Source organism: Oncorhynchus tshawytscha, linkage group LG33 (genome assembly GCF_018296145.1).
Source record: "Oncorhynchus tshawytscha isolate Ot180627B linkage group LG33, Otsh_v2.0, whole genome shotgun sequence".
Lineage (NCBI taxonomy): Eukaryota > Metazoa > Chordata > Actinopteri > Salmoniformes > Salmonidae > Oncorhynchus > Oncorhynchus tshawytscha.
This window is the reverse complement of record NC_056461.1, coordinates 2,121,778-2,146,005: the sequence shown is the minus strand read 5'-3', so window position 1 is coordinate 2,146,005 and position 24,228 is coordinate 2,121,778. Positions and strand designations below refer to the sequence as shown.

At 42.9% G+C, this 24,228-nt stretch overlaps 1 protein-coding gene across 2 annotated transcripts in view; it reads left to right on the top strand.

The window, feature by feature from the left end:
• LOC112234548 (protein SCAI-like) overlaps positions 1-18,254 on the top strand; it is a 51,909-nt gene extending 33,655 nt beyond the window's left edge. The window contains exons 7-18 of one of the 2 annotated variants that reach the window (XM_024402716.2): positions 7,559-7,655; positions 7,952-8,050; positions 8,401-8,553; positions 8,656-8,757; positions 8,956-9,057; positions 12,163-12,241; positions 12,358-12,457; positions 12,675-12,756; positions 13,179-13,251; positions 15,863-16,036; positions 16,125-16,225; positions 16,362-18,254. In XM_024402716.2, coding sequence (XP_024258484.1) covers positions 7,559-7,655; positions 7,952-8,050; positions 8,401-8,553; positions 8,656-8,757; positions 8,956-9,057; positions 12,163-12,241; positions 12,358-12,457; positions 12,675-12,756; positions 13,179-13,251; positions 15,863-16,036; positions 16,125-16,225; positions 16,362-16,511 — 1,312 coding nt within the window. In that variant the 3' untranslated portion in view covers positions 16,512-18,254. Of the gene's footprint in view, positions 1-7,558; positions 7,656-7,951; positions 8,051-8,400; positions 8,554-8,655; positions 8,758-8,928; positions 9,058-12,162; positions 12,242-12,357; positions 12,458-12,674; positions 12,757-13,178; positions 13,252-15,862; positions 16,037-16,124; positions 16,226-16,361 lie in introns of both variants that reach the window. The other variant, XM_024402715.2, reaches the window with a different exon arrangement.
• Positions 18,255-24,228: the final 5,974 nt, after the last annotated feature.

The window sequence follows — 24,228 nt, the reverse complement described above, 5'->3', positions numbered from 1 at the left end:
TATGGGGTATTGTGTGTGTGTAGGCCAATGACAAAAAATCCAAATTAGAATCAGGGTTAGTTTGGCAGCTGGGGTGAAAGAGGAGTGATTACGATAGAGGAAACCAAGTCTAGTTTTAACTTTTGCCTGCAGCTTTGATATGAGCTGAGAGAAGGACAGTGTACCGTCTAGCCATACGCCCAAGTACTTGTATGAGGTAGTCACACCTGTGGGGAGAGGGGCATTCTTCTTACCGAACCACATGACCTTTGTTTTGGAGGTGTTCAGAACAAGGTTAAGGGCAGAGAAAGCTTGTTGGACACTAAGAAAGCTTTATTGTAGAGTGTTTAAACCCAAAATCCGGGATGGGCCAGCTGAGTATAAGATGGTATCATCTGCATATAAATGGATGAGAGAGCTTCCTACTGCCTGAGCTATGTTGATGTAAATTGAGATGACCGTGGGGCCTAGGCTACACCCTTGGTGACAGGCAGTGGCTGAGACAGCAGATGTTCTGACTTTATCAGGGATGCAAACTAGTCACTTTTCTGCCAAATTCACATTTTGAATCCAAAATTGTTCAGATGAGAAAAGTTTGAGGGGGGTGATGCGCGTTTGGAGCCATACTGGCTGTATCCAAGGCTCAATCGTTAACAAATAACAAAAGGCAGCATGCGACTGAAGAGCGAAGAGATGACCAACTTACTAGTTACAGCATCAGACCGCGCTCTGGAAAGACTGCGGAGAGTGGAAAAGCAGTTTGCCAGTTACAGCAGAAGTGTTTAATAAACAACGCCTCGTCTTCACCTAACTCTCTCATTCTGAAAATTAACCACAGAGGGAAAACATTAAGTCGTTAGTGCATAGATAGCTAAGTACTAACTATCTAGCATTGTTTCAAAACATGAAGTAATTGTCAGTTTTGTGGTGCTGAAGTCTATCATGGAACAGGTCACCAAAGCCTACACCACCCCTGAACTTTACATGCAGAAGAAGTTGCCCTTGTAAAGTCACGCACAGGTCACTGTCTGCTCTGGACACGATTTTGAGAGGCCACTCGCAGGCAGCGATCCAGTTGAAGACGCTGAGCGCAATGTTGGGCCACCTCTCACCAGCCAGCACTGATTATGTGATACAACATCAATCCATGCCTGGCCAGCTTCACAGAGGGAGATGACATGGTGGAGTGCTGGGCTCATGTCTTGGCCCAGACACTGAAGTATCCAGCCCTGGGTAATGTGGTGAAAGGTGCCCTCTCCTTCTTTCATGGTACCAGGGTTGAGTCTTTGTTTAGCTGGATGAATGACATCATTGATACACGAAGCCCCAACATGAACATCTCAACGTTCAATGCAAGACAGACTGAAGTACACCCTGCACTCCAAGCAGAAGACTGCAGTGGAGATGTTTAAATGGGAGGATGCAAGGTTTGGGGAGGTGGACAAAAGGCTCTGCAGAAACATCAGGTCAGCAGGAACAGTAGACAAGACACAGTGGCAGCAGAGTCTGCTGGAAGACTGAAGACGACATCTCGAGTATGGCTGTCAGCCATCTGGAAGTGCTCAGGAGAGCAAGAGGGCGGCAGCTGAAAGGAGAAGAGGGCAAGGCTCAAGCATGCTGCAAAACAGCGCAAGTAGGCACTTGAAATACTTGTCCGGGCTAAGAAAAAGTAGGGGAAAACCCTCTACCCAGCCATCTCCTTCCCTACAGTACTCTCCCTTTGTCAAATAAATCCCAGATTGTTCCGGGCCTAGGACGCGGAATCTGAGGCCTGTTTTCTGCCACCATTTACCTTATGTTTTTATGTTTGCAATTCATATATTTTTAAAAGAAAGTGTTGTGAAAATGTATGTGGGTATAGGAAAGGAGAGTTCTATTTGGGTTTAGTTTAACTTCACCTCTGAAATGTATTACCTATGAATGTTCTGTTCTGTTGGGCAGTACAGCATCAGAGGGACTGTTCCTGAAAGCTGGATCAATGAGTTAGCTAGCTAACTTTCCCGAATATCTGGAAATAACTCCATCCTTTGAGAAATATTGACCTAAAATGTATGTGGCATTATATTGACTCGACTACATAAACCCGTATAAAATGTTAATGTATTGTTTATTCTGTGGACTTGAGGGTCATTTGCAGTAAAGTCTAGGCAGCAAATAGAACATGATAGAATGGCGCTGGTGTAACGGATCTCGTCCTCTTCTTCTGACGAGGAGTCGCAAGGATCGGACCAATGCGCAGCGTGGTAAGTGTTCATATTTTAAATATTTTAATGAACACTGAAACAAATCAATAAACAACCAACGAACAGTCCTGTAAGGTGCAACACAACACTAAACAGAAAATAATAATAATTCCTTTAATGAGTCTGACGAGTCCGATGTGAAGGATATACTGCTTTTCCGGGAACAGGCTGCCTGCTGAGAATTCGTAGGCAAGTGACTAAACCTCCACTGCTATGACGTTCTATTGGCAAACATGCAATCATTGGAAAATAAAATTGATGACCTACAAGCAAGATAAAACTACCAACAGGACATTAACTGTAATATCTTATGTTTCACTGAGTCATGGCTGAACGATGACATGAACAACATACAGCTGTCGGGTTTTACACTGTATCGGCAGGACAGAACAGCAGCCTCTGGTAAGACTGTGAGGGTGGCGGTCTATGTATATTTGTAAACAACAGCTGGTGCACGATATCTAAGGAAGTCTTGAGGTTTTGATCGCCTGAGGTCATGATAAGCTATAGACCACACTATCTACCTAGAGTTTTTATCTGTATTTTTCGTAGCTGTCTACATACCACCACAGACCGATGCTGGCACTAAGACCACACTTAATGAGCTGTATACGGCCATAAGCAAACAGGAAGACGCTCATCCAGAGGCGCTCCTAGTGGCCGGGGACTTTAATGGAGGGAAACTTTAAATCCTTTTACCATATTTCCACCAGCATGTTAAATGTTTCCAGAGGGAAAAAAACTCTAGACCACCTTTACTCCACACACAGAGACGGACAAAGTTCTCCCTCGCCCTCCATTTGGTAAATGTGACCATAATTCTATCCTCCTGATTCCTCCTTACAAGCAAAAATTAAAGGAGGAAGACCCAGTGACTCAGTCAATAAAAAAGTAATCAGATGAAGCAGATGCTAAGCTACAGGACTGTTTTGCTAGCACAGACTGAAATGTGTTCTGGGATTCTTCCGATGGCATTGAGGAGTACACCACATCAGTCACTGGCTTCATAAATAGCCCACAGTGACTGTACGTACATACCCCAACCAGAAGCCATGGATTACAGGCAACATCCGCACTGAGCTAAAGGGTAGAGCTGCCGCTTTCAAGGAGCGGGACTCCAACCCGGAAGCTTATAATAAATCCCACTATGCCCTCCGACGAACCATCAAACAGGCAAAGCATCAATACAGGGCTAAGATGGAATCCTACTACACTGGCTCCGACGCTCGTCAGATGTGGCAGGGCTTGCAAACTATTACAGATTACAAAGGGAAGCACAGCAGAGAGCTGCCCAGTGACATGAGCCTACCAGATGAGCTAAATTACTTCTATGCTCGCTTCGAGGCAAATAACACTGAAACATGCATGAGAGCGTCAGCGTTTCCGGACGATTGTGTGATCTCGCTCTCCGCAGCCGATGTGAGTAAGACCTTTTTAAATAGGTCAACATTCACAAGGCCGCAGGGCCAGACGGATTACCGGGATGTATACTCCGAGCATGCGCTGACCTTCTAACAAATGTCTTCACTGACATTTTCATCCTCTCCCTGTCTGAGTCTGTAATACCATTTTTCAAGCAGACCACCATAGTCCCTGTGCCCAAGAACACCAAGGTAACCTGCCTAAATGTCTACCGACCCGTAGCACTCAAGTCTGTAGCCATGAAGTACTTTGAAAGACTGGTCATGGCTCACATCAACACCATTATCCCAGAAACCCTAGACCCACTCCAATTTGCATACCGCCCTAACAGATCCACAGATGATGCAATCTCTATCTCTATTGCACTCCACACTGCCTTTTCCCACCTGGACAAAAGGAACACCTATGTGAAAATGCTATTCATTGACTACAGGTCAGCGTTCAACACCATAGTGCCCTCAAAGCTCATCACTAAGCTAAGGACCCTGGGACTCAACACCTCCCTCTACAACTGGATCCTGGACTTCCTGATGGGTGGCCCCAGTTGGTAAGGGTAGGCAACAACACGTCGGCCACACTGATCCTCAACACGGGGGCCCCTCAGGGGTGCGTGCTCATTCCCCTCCTGTTCTCCCTGTTCACTCGTGACTGCACGGCCAGGTACAACTCCAACACCATCATTAAGGTTGTCGATGACACAACAGCCTATGGGGAGGAGGTCAGAGACCTGACCGTGTGGTGCAAGGACAACAACCTCTACCTCAACGTGAGGAGGAGATGATTGTGGACTACAGGAAAAGGAGGACCGAGCACATCCCATTCTCATCGACGGAGCTATAGTGGAGCAGGTTGAGAGTGTCAAGTTCCTTGGTGTCCACATCAACAACAAACTAACATGGTCCAAGCACACCAAGACAGTTGTGAAGAGGGCACAACAAAACCTATTCCCCCTCAGGAGACTAAAAATATTTGGCATTGGTCCTCAAATCTTAAATCGTAAATAGCCTAGCCTCGCTATTGTTATTTTACTGCTGCTCTTTAATTATTTGTTACTTTTATTTGATATTGTTATTATTATTTATTTTTTAATTGCATTGTTGGTTAGGGCGTGTAAGTAAGCATTTCACTGTAAGATCTACACCTGTTGTATTCGGTGCATGTGACAAATAACATTTGATTTGAAATAACATTGAATTGTTTTCCTTAAAATGTTTAGTTGTGAGTTAGGTTCACATTAACCACTTTACAAACAGAAACTGATCATATAGATAATATTCTGTTGTTTAATTAGTACACAGTTAACCTGCATTTCAAGAAGGGATTCAGCCTAAAAGTCACTAGAAATTAGAATTTTAAAGCTGATTTAAAATAAAAATCCCCTCAGCAGGGATGTTTTGTGTTTCAGTGCAATGAAAATATGTCACCTTTTTGGGCCCTCACCAGTTTGCATCCCTGCTTTTTACACTGCACTCTTTGAGAGAGGTAGTTAGCAAACCAGGCCAAAGACCCCCCCGAGGCACAAATACTCCTTAGCCGGCCAATAAGATTGGAATGGTCTACCGTATCAACAGCTTTGGCCAAGTCAATAAAAATAGCAGCACAACATTGCTTAGAATCAAGGGCAATGGTGACATCATTGAGGACCTTTAAGGTTGCAGTGACACATCCATAACCTGAGTGGAAACCAGATTGCATACCAGAGAGAATACTATAAACATCAAGTAAGCCAGTCAGTTGATTATTGACAAGTTTTTTTCAACACTTTTGATAAATAAGGCAAAATAGAAATAGGCCTATAACAGTTAGGATCATCTTGATCTCCCCCTTTTAAATAATGGATGAACTGTGGCTGCCTTCCAAGCAATGGGAGGCTGTCTCTCCCCAGAGAGGAGAGACTGGTTAAAAAGGTCAGATTTAACCTTGGCGATGATAGGGGCAGAAACCTTTAAAGAGTAAAGGGTTTAAACCATCTGACCCAGATGTCATTTTGGGGTCAAGTTTAAGATGCTCCTTTAGCACCTTGGACTCAGTGACCTCCTGCAGGGAGAACCTATGTAGCGGGGCAGTGGGGAAAGAGGGAGAAGCATCAGGGCTAGTCAGTAAACAAGAAAGTTCATAGTCAACAGAGCATGCAGGAGTCATGAGGCAAATAGCAAAATGCACAAGAAATACAATATAACGACTTGGGGCTAGCCATTGTAAGTTCAGAATCACTCACCCCACCTGTGAGTGTGTGCTGAAGGAGAGCGAGAGGAGAGGGGGGAGTGTGGTGGGGGTACATGTACCAGACAGGAGGAGACAGGGCAGACGGTGAACAGATCGCCAGGTGGATTCCAAGCAGCAGTGCAGCAGGCAACGGGAATAAGTGTCACACCCACTAGGGAGAAGCTTTTATTTCTGGAGGCAGAATTCTTGGAGCAAATGCCAGTGGATGGTCTCTGAGCAGGATGTGGTTTCAAGGACTCCGGATTTGGGTGGGGTAGCCTGCCATTTGTTGGGCCCAAAGGCTTCGACACCTCTCACTTCACACCTCAGTGCTAATTGAAGTTGTATCTGGTCTGTCTGGTCTGTCTCAGTTCCAGGTTTGATGGTGTCCTTGATAGTATTAATCCTTCCAGGTAATTTTGTCCAAAATTAGGTTGTATGTTTGGAGTTTTGATCTGGAGTGAAGTTTATGCTGTGGAGGGTAACATCCTATATATGTCCCTTCCAAAAAAATTCAAGTTTATCTAACTCCAAATATATATTTTTGTAAAAAACATGTTGGAAAATGTGAGAGCTTACATGCAGCTGTATCTCTCTCTCTCTTTTCCCTGAACTCGATCTCTGTAGCACTCCACCAATCAGGCCTTTATGGTAGAGTGGCCAGATGGAAGCCACTCCTCAGTAAAAGGCACATGACAGCCCGCTTAGAGTTTGCCAAAAGGCACTTAAAGGACATCTCACATTTACGTAAGTATTCAGACCCTTTACTCAGTACTTTGTTGAAGCACCTTTGGCAGCGATTACAGCCTTGAGTCTTCTTGGGTATGACACTACAAACTTGGCACACCTGTATTTGGGGAGTGTATCCAATTCTTCTTGGCAGATCCTATCCTCTCAAGCTCTGTCATGATGAATGGAAAGCGTCGCTGCACAGCTATTTTCAGGTCTCCAGAGATGTTCGATCGGGTTCATGTCCGGGCTTTGGCTTTGCCACTCAAGGACATTCAGAGACTTGTCCCGAAGCCACTCCTGCGTTGACTTGGCTGTGTGCTTAGGGATGTTGTCCTGTTGAAGGTGAACCGTCGCCCCAGTTGGAGATCCTGAGCGCTCTGGAGCAGGTTTTCATCCAGGATCGCTCTGTACTTTGCACAGTTAATTTTTGACTCGATCCTGGCTAGTCTCCCAATCCCTTCAGTTGAAAAACATCCCCACAGCATGATGCTGCCACCACCATGCTTCACCGTGGGTATGATGCCAGGTTTCCTCCAGACTTCACACTTGGCATTCAGTGGCAAAGTGTTCAATCTTAGTTTCAACAGACCAGAGTTGAAAAAAAAAAAATATTAGCGATAATTTCTAAAAACCTGTTTTTACTTTGTCATTATGGGATTTTGTGTGTGTGTGTGTGTGTGTGTGTGTGTGTGTAGATTGATGAGGGGGGAAATTCTTAAACATTTTTAAGAATAAGGCTGTAACAAAATGCGTAAAAAGTGAAGGGATCTGAATACTTTCCAAATGCACTGTAATGGTAGAATTCCTGCAGTGACAAAATGGTTGATGACTGCGTGAATGTTCCAAAAGCTAGATTAATTTAGTCCTGGTGCAAAACATTTTACTTGTGTGTTTTTGTGCTTACCAGGGATGACTCACTGTATTTTGCTTAGATTGTAACACAACTCTCCTTCTATTGTCTCCGCACCTCATGTTAGGCCTGAGTTGGTAGTGAAGAAACTCCGGTATTATGCCCGCTACATTGTAGTTTGTTTACTTCTGAACAAGATGGACCTAGTGAAAGTGCTGATCAAGGTAAGAAACCTGAGAAAAACAAACAAGAACCAGAGGAATTTCTGAATCTTTCAATCTCATTTGTATTTATTTAGGCCTTTTTTTGTATTGTTTTATTATATTGGGGTTTAGTAGGAAGTGGAATGCAGAAAACACAGGAACAAAGAACACAAGTTTCAGCCTGAAATGTTTATTCTGGTAAACCTATGACTGTAATTGAAGTATATTTCCTTTAAGATCCTACAAGCAGCAATAGTTTTTAAACTGTACATGCATTAGTATCTTTGTGTACATAATATCTGTCTCCCCTCCTGTAGGAGCTGTCAGAGGAAATTGAGGACTATACGCAGCGATTCAACACAGAAGATCAATTAGAATGGAATCTGGTCTTACAGGAAGTGGCAGCTTTTTTGGAGGTCAGATCCCAAAGAATAACCCACTGAATCACCTGATGCATTTTACCTTCTGTTTCTACTGCCTATTGCCTACTATGAAAGGGGGAAATGTCATCATAACTTATGAATGAAGGATATAGCAGCACTTAAAGGAGGCCTCCACAGGTCAGCAAACATTTGAAAAGAAGGATGTTGCCCAACGACCATTACTAAAGTACATACACCAGTGACTAACCTATTCAACATGAAGTATTGTATTTCATTCTGGATTTTGGAGGGGGGATTATGATTGTACATTTCTGTAAGTCTTTAATTTTAGTGAAAGATAATGTGTACCACACATTGTAAAGTGTGTTTGATTCTGTGAGCAGGCAGACCCAGTTGTGGTGCTGAACAATGAAAATACTGTGGTCGTCATATCCAATCGGCTACAGGAGGGGGGCATGTCTCCGTTGGAACAGGGCATGGTGGTTGGTCAGCTCACCCTTGCAGATGCACTAATCATTGGCAACTGCAACAACCAGGTGTTTGAACGCATACATTCTAGGCTAAAGCCCAGCCCTAAAACAACCCCTAGACCAGTCTGTAGACCCACATTCTAAACTATATTCTTTTCTGTTTGTCAGGTGAAGTTCAGTGAGCTAACCATCGATATGTTCCGCATTCTCCAAGCTTTGGAGCGGGAACCAGTCAACCTGGCTACAACGACATCTAAACATGGAACATTGGTGAGGGGGAATACTGAAAATGCTTATTACATGAATGTCTTGTGGACAACGACACATCCAGAATATTGCAAATGTAAAAGTCTCATGCGATTTCGGGCGAAAGGCAGCGCTGGCAACCCTGCATGAAACCTGTCCTTTAAACAGCTGCTTACTCACTGTCTTCCTTCACAGGCCCTTACCCCATGTCTTCCTTCACAGGAACCCAGCGAGAAGCCAGCCAAGAGAGAGAACCCACACAAGTACCTGCTGTACAAGCCAACGTTCAGCCAGCTCTTCACCTTTTTATCTGCCTCCTTTAAGGTCAGTCTCCAACTGACTGTCTCCCCCACTGTCCCCTCTGCTCTGCCTTCTTGTTCCAAAATGTAGGCTTAGCCATGCTTGGCTGAGCTGAACAAAGTTGCTGCTACTTTTAATCTATTTTTCATCACCCCCACCTGTATCTGCCTTTTTTAAGCTCTGGTGGTTTTTGGAAATTGCAAGTAGCTTTTATGTAGCTTTTATGTAGTCCATTTTAGTGGTACTGTCCTGTGCTAAAAATGATCAGTCTAGCTTACCTCAGATAATTTTACATGAAATCAAGTCTTACCCAATGGAAATGTAACCGCTGAACGGAAGAAACAACATATCCTGTTTTAGAGTACATCCCAATGGAATCCTATCACAATTCAACAAAATGGAAGGTTCTATCAATTCCCTGGGTCATTTCATGTTTTCATGTGTATCTGAGTTATTGGCGTTAAAGCAGGCAGAAATCCATCTGGTATGACGTAGCATTGTGATAAATTCGCTCTCACTACACTGGAAGTTAACAGCGATATGAATTTTAGATCACTAAAACGTATATCATACATGTCAGATTTCAATACTGACAGATGTCATAACTCAGGAAGATGTCTTCTCTAAAATATGAGCAATGGCTCATTCGAGTGATATTCCTACCTCGAGAAATGTGCAATTTAACAGAGGGTCTAGCACTTTTTTTCCTATTTGTCTACCTCTTTAGTCCAGGGTGCATTGCATGGTGTCGTTGCCAGATATATTATAGAAAGGAGATAGGAATCCAATGAATGAAGGAATGTTTAACGCCCCACCCACAGACTGTTGACCAATTGCGTTAATTTTGTCATTCTGCGTCACGCGGTTGTTAAGCTAATCGCCATACAATCCCTTCTCAAAGTCAGTGTTTATGTCGAGGAGCGTGTCTATTTTCCGTAATGTCACGATTCGAAAGCGATACTATATTACAGATAGCAAGTTAATTATCTCACATCTCTGAAAAGATTTGTAATGTTGTACTTGTTGTTGACTAAATTTGTGCTAATGTTGGGTTTTGAGCTAGCACCCAATAGACTCCCATTCACTCCTTGAAGAAGAGTGGTACTTGTCCCAGAATCGCCCAGAATGCACCGCACAGCCCATTGCCGTAGCAATGGCAACGTTTCCCATCTCCTCAAAAGTATATCTGCCATTGCTAATGTCAGACTCCACTCTGTGAGGAACATTGATCTGCAGGTTGAACATGGTGATATTGTAGACTCCTAAATTGATAGCTGTAAAATCACCTAAACAAGCTGCACTTACTAGCTAATTTACATGCTAATATTGTCTTTGGTATTATTATGTGTAGCTACGTTTGCTAGCTAGCTAGCCAGTCAGTCAGCCCATAGCATTGTGGATTTTTTTTAGTCAACTTAAGGTGCAACAGATTTCCACAACTATTTTCCATGTTGCAAACCAACCTTATTATAAAGCCAAAATTAAAAAACAATTCTCCAAAAATATTGTTCTCACATATGTTTATTTAACACTGTAAATATATATATATTTTCTTTAAATGTAACGTAAACTCATACATCGCCTTGGTCCGTACAATTGCCCTTATTTTAGCACCCCAAAAACGTAATACTTCCAGATCAACTGTAATGTCAATACCATTGTAAAGCACAATTTCTCCCCTTTCCAACAGAATCAATTCCATGACCCCCACGCTGCCCGTTTCTGGATGATTCAAGAAGGCAATGAGCCCCGTCGGGTCTTTTTAAAAATGGAGTGTGGGGAAGCGAAACTAATCCGTGATATTGAGAAGGAGAGATGTTGTGTGGGAAAATGGCTTTTTTTCACTCGATCTGTCCAACTTATCACCTTATCACCTCTAAAATGAAAATAAAACACTATAAAGAGTTTATATAATGTGTCATTACATACCTATTTGAAGGTTTGTGTCGAATTTGAATCGGGTTTTTAGGGCGGTGCTAAAGTGATCTTAGAAGTAAACAGTGGCTTTGAGAATGATGATCGCATGCAATGATGACGCAAAAAATGACTAGGTATCCACCCCTTACCCCCGTCACTGTCCATTTCTTGTTTTTAAACGATGAGAGAAGTGCTACACCTGGTGGAGAGAGATTGTAAGACAGAAATAGTTGCTTTATGTGTGCTGTACGTTACGACATGACACGTCAAGATGTAGCGGAGGGTGTAGTGGAAATTTCCTGTATTACCAAATCATGAGAGCAAACCACACACAAGTCAGAGTTATCATAAAGTCCATCTTTAATTATATGAGCTCCATCACAACCCTGTGACTCTCAGATTAATTCAGTGTCTATAAATGAATTCTCTGAGAGTGCTTACAAAACAGTTCTTAGTATCATTTATAGCCAAGACACACCCATCTCAACTCACATGACGAATAACAGATCTTAGGAACATTACAAAGGAAGACTTTACTTGAGAGAGGAGTATCCCATAGCCAGACAGCATTAGCTATAAATTATCAACATAGTACCAAGACATTACCTCATCCACTAGCATATATCAAATACACCCCTCCTGGACAAGATCACAGAGACACAGTGACAGGCACACAGACATTGTGGGGCCAAGAGATAATTGGTTCCCCCTCAATCACCCCTTCACATGGTTGAAAAGATATGTTTACATATGAAGACAAGCTTGACCTCTCCCCTCTCTGTGGTCCAAGTAACTGAACCCTGACCGAGAAAGGATAACTGCAAATGGCCACCACTATAGTACAACAAGATACATTAAGAAGTAACTCACAAGCATATACTGAAAATAAAACATCTTATCTGTGTTACCCAACTATTCTAATTCATCCCCAACAAGGGTCAGTTTTTTCAACTTTTCTCCAATAGTATCGAGCCATTAGCATGTCGATCAACGCTTGAATAGAAACCTAGTTCACACCCCCGATTTTGACATCAACACAGTCGCTACAGTCCCATTAGTTTTCTTTGTAGCCTCGTTTGAATGTTGCGGTTGCGCACATGTGTACGGAATGGGGTGAGTTTACCTTATATTTTAAATACATTAATGTAGGTTTGACCAAGCTCAAAACATTTAGGATGGTATTGGCTGATTTGAGGTGGTGTTGTTTTGTAGGAGTTGCCAGTGAACAGTGTGCTGCTCGTCTATCTTTCAGCTACTGGAGTCTTCCCTACTGGATGCTTGGATTTTGAGGGTACACCAGCATTTTGTAAACACACACGCACTCACTGGTCAGCTTCTTGAAGCAGGAGCTGAAATTAATCTAATCATTTCTTCCCAAAAATGTATTTAACTTTGTCTTTCTATCAGGACCATATGACTTTGGAGGAGTCCTCACCAACACGAACCGTGATGTGGTAAACGGGGAGACGGGGCAGAAAAGGAACCAAGCCCAAAAAGAGATGCACTGGTAAAGATCAGGCGCTGACAGTCCACTGTCCTCAATGTTTTCTAACGTTTGGCAGACATGAGATGCATGTACAGTATTGGCCTTTAAAAAGTTACATTGAACTTTTCGCACAGCCCATGTTATTTCTAAACACACTCTATGATATTTGCCAGAAATGGTTGTTTGTACAATGTGTGCGTGTGTACATGCAATGACTGTTGACTCCTGTATGCCTTAGCCTTCACCCTGGGGACTTGTTCCCTTTCACTCGGAAGCCTCTCTTTGTCATTGTGGACTCCTCCAACAGCACAGCCTATAAGGTTGGTGAGAATTACATTCATCACAATGAAAAACAAATGTGTTAAGATAATGGTAACTTTGAGGCGCTTTTCAGACATTGCCAAAACACTCTACAAATTGTTTTCATTAAGATTTTCATCAGCATACTTAAATTGGTTGATGGTAGTTCACTGGATTTTCGTCTTATTATTATTAGTTGTATAAAAACAAAATAATCAAGGTGCCAAAACACAACGCTGGGGGAGCACCAGTATTCAAGATATGGAGTCAAGATGGAGAACAGGGCATGTTGTGCTTACTTAGGGGATCACCTTTTGTTAACAACTTGTTTGACTCATTTTAAGATGCATTTATGGAAAAATGGGCTATTCCTTCTGGGAATTCATTCTGGTGTGATAGTTACTAATGCTGATATTTAATGCTTTTTTGTATCTCCATGTAGAATTTCACCAATCTCTTTGGTCAGCCGCTGGTGTGTCTTCTATCTCCCACAGTCTATCCACAGAGCATGCAAGGTTTGTTTGTCACTATTACTTTAGCTTTGTATCAAATCAAAATCAAATAAGTTTATTGGTCGCATACACAAATTTGCAGATGTTGTCTCACGTGCAGCAAAATGCTTGTGTTTCTAGCTCCAACAGTGCAGTAATACCTCAATAATTAAAATAAATAAAGACAGAATATACACATAATCCAGAAAAAAAAGTAACTAAGAAATATCAGAACGAGCAATGTCAGACACCAGAATATAATTATACAATGTCTTCAGAAACTATTCACATCCCTTGACTTTTTCCAATGTCAGACACCAGAATATAATTATACAATGTCTTCAGAAACTATTCACATCCCTTGACTTTTTCCATATTTTGTTGCCTGAATTTGAAATGTACTAAATTTAGATTAATTTTTAAATAAATTAATTTTTGGGGGGTCACTGACCTACACAGAATACCGCATAATATCAAAGTGGAATTATGCTGTTCAAATGTTTGACTTATTAATTAAAAATGATACAACCACAGACCCGAGAGGTTTTCCAATGGTAAATAACTGCTTTTTTTTGTAAAGCAGACATCAAATATCCCTTCAAGCATAGTGAAGTTATGAATTACACTTTGGATGGTGTATCAGTACACCCAGTCACTACAAAGATATAAGCATCATTCCTAACTCGGTTGCTGGAGAGGAAGGAAACCGCTCAGGGATTTCATCATGAGGCCAGTGGTGACTTTAAAACAGTTAGACTTTAATGGCTGTGATAAGAGAAAAATTAGGATGGATCAACATTGTAGTTACTCCATAATAATAACCTAATTGACAGAGTGAAAAGGAAGCCTGCACAGAATAAAAATATTCCAAAGCATGCATTCTGTTTGCGACAAGGCACTAAAGTAATACTGCATAAAATGTGGCAAAGGAATTCACTTTTTGTCCTGAATACAAAGTGTTATGTTTGGGGAAAATACAACACAACACATTACTGAGTACCACACCCCATATTCAGTCTGCTTTCCACCAGACACTGGGAGAGGAATTCACCTTTCAGCTGGACAATAACCTAAATCACAAGAGCAGACCTACACTGGAGTTGCCTACCAAGAAGACCGTGAATGTTCCTGAGTATCACGCCCTGACCTTAGTTATCTTTGTTTTCTTTATTATTTTGATTAGGTCAGGGTGTGATATGGGAGATTATATGTTTTTGTCCTGTCTAGGGGTTTTGTATGTCTATGGTTGCCTAGATTGGTTCTCAATTAGAGGCAGCTGTTTATCGTTGTCTCTGATTGGGAACCATATTTAGGCAGCCATATTCCTTGAGTATTTCGTGGATGATTATCTATGTCTATGTGTTAGTTGCCTGTGTCTGCACTTTTCATATATAGCTTCATGTTCATTTTGTAAGTTTGTTTGAGTGTTCTTCGTTTCATTAAATAAGAAGATGTATTCATCTCACGCTGCGCCTTGGTCTCATCCATACAACGAACGTGACACTGAGTGGCGGAGTTTTGAAGTAAATCTGCTTGAAAATCTTTGCAAGACTTGAAAATGGTTGTCTGGCAATGATCGACTTCATATTCGATTTCAGACTGTATCACAACCGGCAGTGATTGGGAGTCCCATAGAGCGGCCCGGCGTCGTTAGGATTTGGCTGGGGTAGGCCGTCATTGTAAATGAGAATTTGTTCTTTACTGACTCGCCTAGTTAAATAAGGGTTAAATAAAAAGAAAGAAATATTTGACAGAGCTTGGATATTGTACAATCCAGGTGTCCAAAGCACCTAGATTTACCCAGAAAGACTCACAGCTGTAATCGCTGCCAAACGTGATTCTAATATGTATTGGCTCAGGGGTGGGAATACTTATGAGATATTTTTGTATTTCATTTCCAATAAATTGGCAAAAATGTCTAAAAATATGTTTTCACTCTGTCATTATGGGGTATTGTGTGTGTGTGTGTAGATGGGTGAGAACAATTTTTATGTTTAATCAATTTTGAATTCCGGCTGTAACACAACAAAATGTGGAATAAGTCAAGTGGTATGAATACTTTCTGAAGGCACTGTATATACATATTGTATAATGGTGTGTATAGACAGTATGGACAGTATATGAATAGAAAAGGTGTGTACAGCAGTAGTTGTATAGGATGAGCCTTGACTAGAATACAGTATGTAAATATGAAGTTGGTAAAACAGTAAGTAAACATGTATTAAAGTGACCAATGTTCAATGACTATGTACATAGGTGCAGGGTAGAATACCGGGTGGTAGCCGGATAGAACAGTGACAAGTACTCCTCTTAATTAGCATGTTACAGGCAACAGTCAGTTACTTTCATTGTTGAAGTCTGCAATTAAAGTGTGTAAACTATCCTAGAAAATGGCTCTCAGAGCTCGTCAGTTGATTCTCCCATGTGTTGGCCTATTAAAACCAGCCGTTGTCCTTGTTTAGGCCTACTTATTTTCCATTGGATTCTGCAATAATTTGAATACATTTTATTGATTGGTTTAGAACTGTGTGGTCCGAATAAGCCATGTGAGATGAGACATAGTTTTTGTAGGTGTTCTGAGAAAGACTGTTGTATAAATGCCTCATCTCTGTCACCCTCTGTCTCCTTCTCGCAGACCAGTCCCAACGCGGCAGCCTCTTCACACTCTTCCTGTACTGCCCCCTTCTGGCTTTCCTGTCCGTGTGTGGCCTGAGCAGCCTTCGCCAAGGATTGTGGGAGAAGGCTGAGGAGTTTCTATGCAAGGTGTTCCGTGACATTGGCCAGATGATTACACGCTCACGAGCGATAGGTACTTATTTTTTTGTCAATTCTGTGATACGTTTTGTCATTTTAAGTGCAAATGTCACAACCATAGCGGTGGAATGTCTCCTTCACAGACCAAGCATTTCTACAGTTCTACGGTGACGAGTTCCTTCGGTTGTTACTGATCCGCTTTGTGTTCTGCTCGGCTACACTGAGAATGCACAAGCTCTTCCAGGTAAATCGGTTTTACTGTGCCTTTGGTACTTAGTTACATCTCCCATAGTTATTCACATCTCCCATAGTTATTTACAGAAGTTATGATCATTTGGGGGTAAATGTAATATCCGTCTCTCTCTGTCTGCCTTTTGCAGGAGTCCAGGAGCTTCCCAGAATCGTACCCTCAGCTACCTAAACAGGACACGGTGGAGAGCAGCTTCCTGCGGAAGCACGTTCTGGAGCTGGCTGCCATGTTGGATGTGCAGCGCCTCTTTTGGGACGGAGCGCTGGACGTGAACTACTGACTTTTAGCTGACCAGCTAGTCACCACAACTTTACAAACACAGACCAACTACAGACACACAGACCACCACTATACACACTCTCACAGGGGAGAGTCCTCATCCTCTTTCAGAGGTAATCAAGTTACTTGTTGAACACACTGCTATAGTGTCTGTTTCTTTGGAACCCAAGACCCCCTTATTTCCCCCACCTTATGTAAAACTATTTTTTAGCATATCAGCTATATTTATTTTGAATAGTCATACAGCTACTTGTGGAAGTCAACAGTGCACCATGCACAATAAAAAACATTAACAAGTCACCCATCTACTTAAATACACATGAGATGAGCATGTACGTCCGTGTTACTCATAAAAACAAACTTGACTCAAATGAACACGTGGTGTAGCTATTTTAGTCTGAGGGCAGCAGGAGGACACATGAAGATATCAAGGGATTTTAAACTTAAAAAGATGGAAAATAGATTAACGTAGTTTTATGACCGCACTGCCTGCAATTGGTTCACTGCAAATTGACTTCAATGCAAGCTGTAGGGAAGTCTCCTCTTCTATGTGTGGTTAGATGTGTTGGCCAAGTTTACTGGCTGTAGGGTTTAGAGAGACCACTGGCATGTTTTTGTTTACCGAACTAGATTTGCTGGTTTTATCACATCTAATTCAAACGTAATTGCCTGTAAGTTGCTTTTTTTTGTTTTGTTTCAGTAGTCCTTTCTGTAAAACTGAGGCCTGGAGGGGTCAACTAACAGATGTCTATGCAGACCCCAATGAACAGTTTAGCCCTTTCTACTACGTAGGCACTAGCTCCTACTCTCTAGGTACTAACATAGGGTGGTGGGGCAGTCAGCGCCTCTGTTTCTGCAAACATGTCAGCTCCTGTAGTGCAGTGACTGGGCAAGCGGGGTCTCACTAATCTATTTTCACTGTCTGTTACTCCTTGTATCAGAGGAAATTTTCGGACTGGGTTTAACATGGGCATAGGCTTAAGCACCCCGCAGGTACACAGCTCCCCACCCTCACACAGGCTAAATAGAAAAACCTTGCCCAATCATCTGCTTTTTCAAAGAATTCACTTGAGGAACCAGGGTGGCTCTTTTCAAAGATTTTCCTTTGGCCTTGATTGGATTTCATAAGATGTTGGCAGCATATCTTGTGAGACTCGAGCATTGTAGGGTTGGAAGCGGCCTCTTTCCCTTTGCTGTAGCCTATATGTTTTGGGAAATGCATCTCAATAGTCATACGTATTCTTTCCTTTACCTGCAGTCTCCTGACCAGTTCTTTCAGACCAGTGGGAATTAAGTAATATTCTATTGAGATTCACCGCTCCTGATTCAAAATCAAATGTACGACTTTTAGAGGCCCTGTGTCATTCTTCATTCCTAAGCCCCCATAATGATGATTCCTTTAAGTGGATTTCTGAAGCATGAGAGAGTACATGCTGCTTTTCCCCCCCCTCTTTCTTTGCATGGCTTCTCAGTATTACTGTCCATAGAGTTTACTCAGTCGAGTTCATGTTAGCCTGATGGCAGATGAGTTCCAGCATTAGCCGTGCAGTCTGTGCCCTGCATGGCATCAAGCATAGTATTGTTTCCTTATAATGATGGGGGCTTGAAGAAATGGAAATGGCTAGTGCTGAAACAGACCCCCAGGCAATCAGTTCTCTCTACCAAGAGAATTCTCTTCGATTATAATCACAGCCGTATATATCCCCCCCCAAGCAGACACATCGATGGCTCTGAACGAACTTTATTTAACTCTCTGCAAACTGGAAACGATTTATCCGGAGGCTGCATTCATTGTAGCTGGGGATTTTAACAAGGCTAATCTGAAAACAAGACTCCCTAAATTTTATCAGCATATCGATTGCGCAACCAGGGGTGGAAAGACCCTGGATCATTGTTACTCTAACTTCCGCGACGCATATAAGGCCCTGCCCCGCCCCCTTTCGGAAAAGCTGACCACGACTCCATTTTGTTGATCCCTGCCTACAGACAGAAACTAAAACAAGAGGCTCCCACGCTGAGGTCTGTCCAACGCTGGTCCGACCAAGCTGACTCCACACTCCAAGACTGCTTCCATCACGTGGACTGGGAGATGTTTCGTATTGCGTCAGACAACAACATTGACGAATACGCTGATTCGGTGTGCGAGTTCATTAGAACGTGAGTTGAAGATGTCGTTCCCATAGCAACGATTAAAACATTCCCTAACCAGAAACCTTGGATTGATGGCAGCATTCGTGTGAAACTGAAGGCACGAACCACTGCTTTTAATCAGGGCAAGGTGTCTGGTAACATGGCTGAATACAAACAGTGCAGCTATTCCCTCCGCAAGGCTATCAAACAAGCTAAGCGCCAGTACAGAGACAAAGTAGAATCTCAATTCAACGGCTCAGACACAAGAGGCATGTGGCAGGGTCTACAGTCAATCACGGACTACAGGAAGAAACCCAGCCCAGTCACGGACCAGGATGTCTTGCTCCCATGCAGACTAAATAACTTTTTTGCCCGCTTTGAGGACAATACAGTGCCACTGACACGGCCTGCAACGAAAACATGCGGTCTCTCCTTCACTGCAGCCGAAGTGAGTAAGACATTTAAACGTGTTAACCCTCGCAAGGCTGCAGGCCCAGACGACATCCCCAGCCGCGCCCTCAGAGCATGCGCAGACCAGCTGGCCGGTGTGTTTACGGACATATTCAATCAATCCCTATACCAGTCTGCTGTTCCCACATGCTTCAAGAGGGCCACCATTGTTCCTGTTCCCAAGAAAGCTAAGGTAACTGAGCTAAACGACTACCGCCCCGTAGCACTCACATCCGTCATCATGAAGTGCTTTGAGAGACTAGTCAAGGACCATATCACCTCCACCCTACCTGACACCCTAGACCCACTCCAATTTGCTTAACGCCCAAATAGGTCCACAGACGATGCAATCTCAACCACACTGCACACTGCCCTAACCCATCTGGACAAGAGGAATACCTATGTGAGAATGCTGTTCATCGACTACAGCTCGGCATTCAACACCATAGTACCCTCCAAGCTCGTCATCAAGCTCAAGACCCTGGGTCTCGACCCCGCCCTGTGCAACTGGGTTCTGGACTTCCTGACGGGCCGCCCCCAGGTGGTGAGGGTAGGCAACAACATCTCCTCCCCGCTGATCCTCAACACTGGGGCCCCACAAGGGTGCGTTCTGAGCCCTCTCCTGTACTCCCTGTTCACCCACGACTGCGTGGCCATGCACGCCTCCAACTCAATCATCAAGTTTGCGGACGACACAACAGTGGTAGGCTTGATTACCAACAACGACGAGACGGCCTACAGGGAGGAGGTGAGGGCCCTCTGAGTGTGGTGTCAGGAAAATAACCTCACACTCAACGTCAACAAAACTAAGGAGATGATTGTGGACTTCAGGAAACAGCAGAGGGAACACCCCCATCCACATCGATGGAACAGTAGTGGAGAGGGTAGCAAGTTTTAAGTTCCTCGGCATACACATCACAGACAAACTGAATTGGTCCACTCACACAGACAGCATCGTGAGGAAGGCGCAGCAGCTCCTCTTCAACCTCAGGAGGCTGAAGAAATTCTGCTTGTCACCAAAAGCACTCACAAACTTCTACAGATGCACAATCAAGAGCATCCTGGCGGGCTGTATCACCGCCTGGTATGGCAACTGCACCGCCCTCAACCGTAAGGCTCTCCAGAGGGTAGTGAGGTCTGCACAACGCATCACCGGGGGCAAACTACCTGCCCTCCAGGACACCTACACCACCCGATGCTACAGGAAGGCCATAAAGATCATCAAGGACATCAACCACCCGAGCCACTGCCTGTTCACCCCGCTGTCATCCAGAAGGCGAGGTCAGTAGAGGTGCATCAAAGCTGGGACCGAGAGACTGAAAAACAGCTTCTATCTCAAGGCCATCAGACTGTTAAACAGCCACCACTAACATTGAGTGGCTACTGCCAACACACTGTCAATGACACTGACTCTACTCCAGCCACTTTAATAATTGGAATTGATGGGAAATGATGTAAATATATCACTAGCCACTTTAAACAATGCTACCTTATATAATGTTACTTACCCTACATTATTCATCTCATATGCATACGTAGATACTGTACTCTATATCATCGACTGCATCCTTATGTAATACATGTATCACTAGCCACTTTAACTATGCCACTTGGTTTACATACTCATCTCATATGTATATACTGTACTCGATATCATCTACTGTATCTTGCCTATGCTGCTCTGTACCATCACTCATTCATATATCCTTATGTACATATTCTTTATCCCCTTACACTGTGTATGACAGTAGTTTTTTTTGGAATTGTTAGTTAGATTACTTGCTCGTTATTACTGCATTGTCGGAACTAGAAGCACAAGCATTTCGCTACACTCGCATTAACATCTGCTAACCATGTGTATGTGACAAATACAATTTGATTTGATTTGATTTGATTTTAAGTACATGTGTGTGTGGTGATGAACAAAGATGGCCAAACACATTCTGTTTTCATATTTACTGAGATTTTTATTTATTTATGTGTATATTTATGTATAATTGAAAATAAGTATGTAATAGAGAGATGTTTGTCTTTTTTACATATGTCATATAGTTTATTGTATTAACTGTGAAAAAGATATCCTGTTAGCATAGCAATTTAATGAATGAACTGCACATTCTCTAATCCGGGTTGTTTTGGTCAAGTTCAGCCAGCATACATTCCAAGCACATGGGGAGAGCCAGGGGAAAACTGACATTTCTTCCCATTGTAGCATTGACTGCAAAAGTGAATAATTTCAACATGGGAAATACTACTCCCCGTGGCAATTATATTTTTGTTTATTTGTTGACATTTATGATGATATCAATTGTATCCTTGCACTTTACTGTATTGAATGATGATCTAATCTCATTTGCCGTGCTGTCGGTAGAAAAGACATGCCAGACCATACATTCCATTGTTCCCTATGCCAGGGGTTCCCAAACTTTTTTGGTCCGGGACTACTTGTGATAGCAAATTCATCAGGGACCCCCTCAAAATCAGAACATGACTCTGACTTTAGACTGCGTTTAAAAATGGCATACAAGGAGTTTTACTATGACTTCTGCAGCAGATGGCAGGACTAACCAAGTCTCGGGCCCTGGGAAATTACATTTGAGTCCACATTTTGACCTTTTAAATCTTAATGACAGTGCATACGTAAAAAAAAATTTAAAGCATAGAGTTGAAAATTAATGGAGTACTTTGGATCCCTGTGAGCTTCCCAGGCCCTGTTGTGCATTTAAGGACTAGATTCAATCCGTATTGCAGAAGATTCATAATAAAAATGGTGCCGACAGAGAGGGCTGACTTGCTTCGTTTTTTTGTATTATTTATTACATTGTTAGCCCAGAAAATCTTAAGCGTTATTACACACAGCCGGGAAGAACTATTAGATATCAGAGCGCCGTCAACTTACCAGCACTACGATCAGGAATACGACTTTCCCGAAGCGGATCCTTTGTCCGAACTACCCAGGGCATTTGAACTGATTCCAAAGGCAGACCTAAATCAACGGCGCCGAAGAAGAGGGTGTTGGAGCGGCCTAGTCAGACTTAGGAGGCTCACCCACCGCTTCAGAGTATATTACTCGCTAATGTCCAGTCTCTAGATAACAAATGTAGCAGGCTCACGGGGGTGGGGATTCCACGTCACCAAGTTCAATAACCAAACACGCACATGAAGCACAACTAGAATACAAATGGGGAATTTTATTAGGGAGATTTGCACACTGTGGGAAAGTGGGGAATTCAGCAACCAGTTAGTTCACAGTCCACAATCTGTTCTCGTTGCCCGTTCCGTTCTCCAGGGGTAATCCAACAAAATTCGGAAAAACACCAAAGGGGATGAATACTTTTGCAAGGCATTGTATTGACTGTAGAACTCGCGCTGGCAAAACTCTGGATCACTGCTACTCTAACTTCTGCGAGGCATACAACGCCCTCCACCGCACTCCTTTTGGCAAATCTGACCAAGACTCCATTTTGCTCCTCCCTTCCTATAAGCAGAAACTCAAACAGGATGTAACTGTGCAAATAACTATTCAACGCTGGTCTGACCAATCGGAATCCACGCTTCAGGATTGATTTGATCACGCGGACTGGGACATGTTCCGGGTAGCCTCAGAGAATAATATCAACGTATACTCTGATTCGGTGAGTGAGTTTATAAGCAAGTGCATAGGATATGTTGTACCCACTGTGACTATTAAAACCTACTGTAACCAGAAACCGTGGATAGATGGTGCCATTCGCGCAAAACTGAAAGCGCGGGCCACCGCATTTAACTATGAAAAGGTGACTGAGAATATGGCCAAATACAGTGTAATAATTCCCTCTGCAAGGCAATCAAACAAGTGAAATGTCAGTATAGAGACAAAGTGGAGTCACAATTCAACAGCTCAGACACAAGATGTATGTGGCAGGGTCTAACGACAATCTCGGACTACAAAAAGAAAACCAGCCACGTCACGGACACCGATGACTTGCTTCCAGACAAACTAAACACCTTCTTTGCTCGCTTTGAGGATAATACAGTGCCCCCGACGTGGCCCGCTACCAAAGACTGTGGGCTCTCCTTCTCCATGGCCGACGTAAGACATTTAAACGTGTTAACCCTCGCAAGGCTGCCGGCCCAGACGGCATCCCTAGCCGTGTCCTCAGAGCATGCACAGACCAGTTGGCTGGTGTGTTTACGGACATATTCAATCTCTCCCTATTCCAGTCTACTGTCCCCACATGCTTCAAGAGTGCCACCATTGTTCCTGTACCCAAGAAGGCAAAGGTAACTGAACTAAATGACTATCTGTCATCATGAAGTGCTTTGAGAGGATAGTCAAGGATCATATCACCTCCACCTTACCCGTCACCCTAGACCCACTTCAATTTGCTTACCGCCCCAATAGGTCCCACTTTCATATAAATACAGTTGAAGTCAGAAGTTTACATATACATTTAAACTCACAATTTTTTTCACCATTCCTGACTTTTAATCCTAGTAAAAATTCCCTGTCTTAGGTCAGTTAGTATCACCACTTTATTTTAAGAATGTGAAATGTCAGAATAATAGTAGAGAGTGATTTATTTCAGCTTTTATTTCTTTCATCACATTCCCAGCAGGTCAGATGTTTGCATACACTCAATTAGTATTTGGTAGCATTGCCTTTAAATTGTTTAACTTCGGTCAAACGTTTCAGGTAGCCTTCCACAAGCTTCCCACAATAAGTTGGGTGAATTTTGGTCCATTCCTTCTGACAGAGCTGGTGTAACTGAGTCAGGTTTGTAGGCCTCCATGCTCGTAAACACTTTTTCGGTTCTGCCCACAAAGTTTCTATAGGATTGAGGTCAGGGCTTTGTGGTGGCCACTCCAATACCTTGACTTTGTTGTCCTTAAGCCATTTTGCCACAATTTTGGAAGTATGCTTGGGGTCATTGTCCATTTGGAAGACCCATTTGTGACCAAGCTTTAAATTCCTGACTGATGTCTTGAGATGTTGCTTCAATATACTCACATAATTTTCCTACCTCATGATGCCATCTATTTTGTGAAGTGCACCAGTCCCTCCTGCAGCAAAGCACCCCCACAACATGATGCTGCAACCCTCGTGCTTCACTGTTGGGATGGTGTTCTTCAGGTTGCAAGCCTCCCCCTTTTTCCTC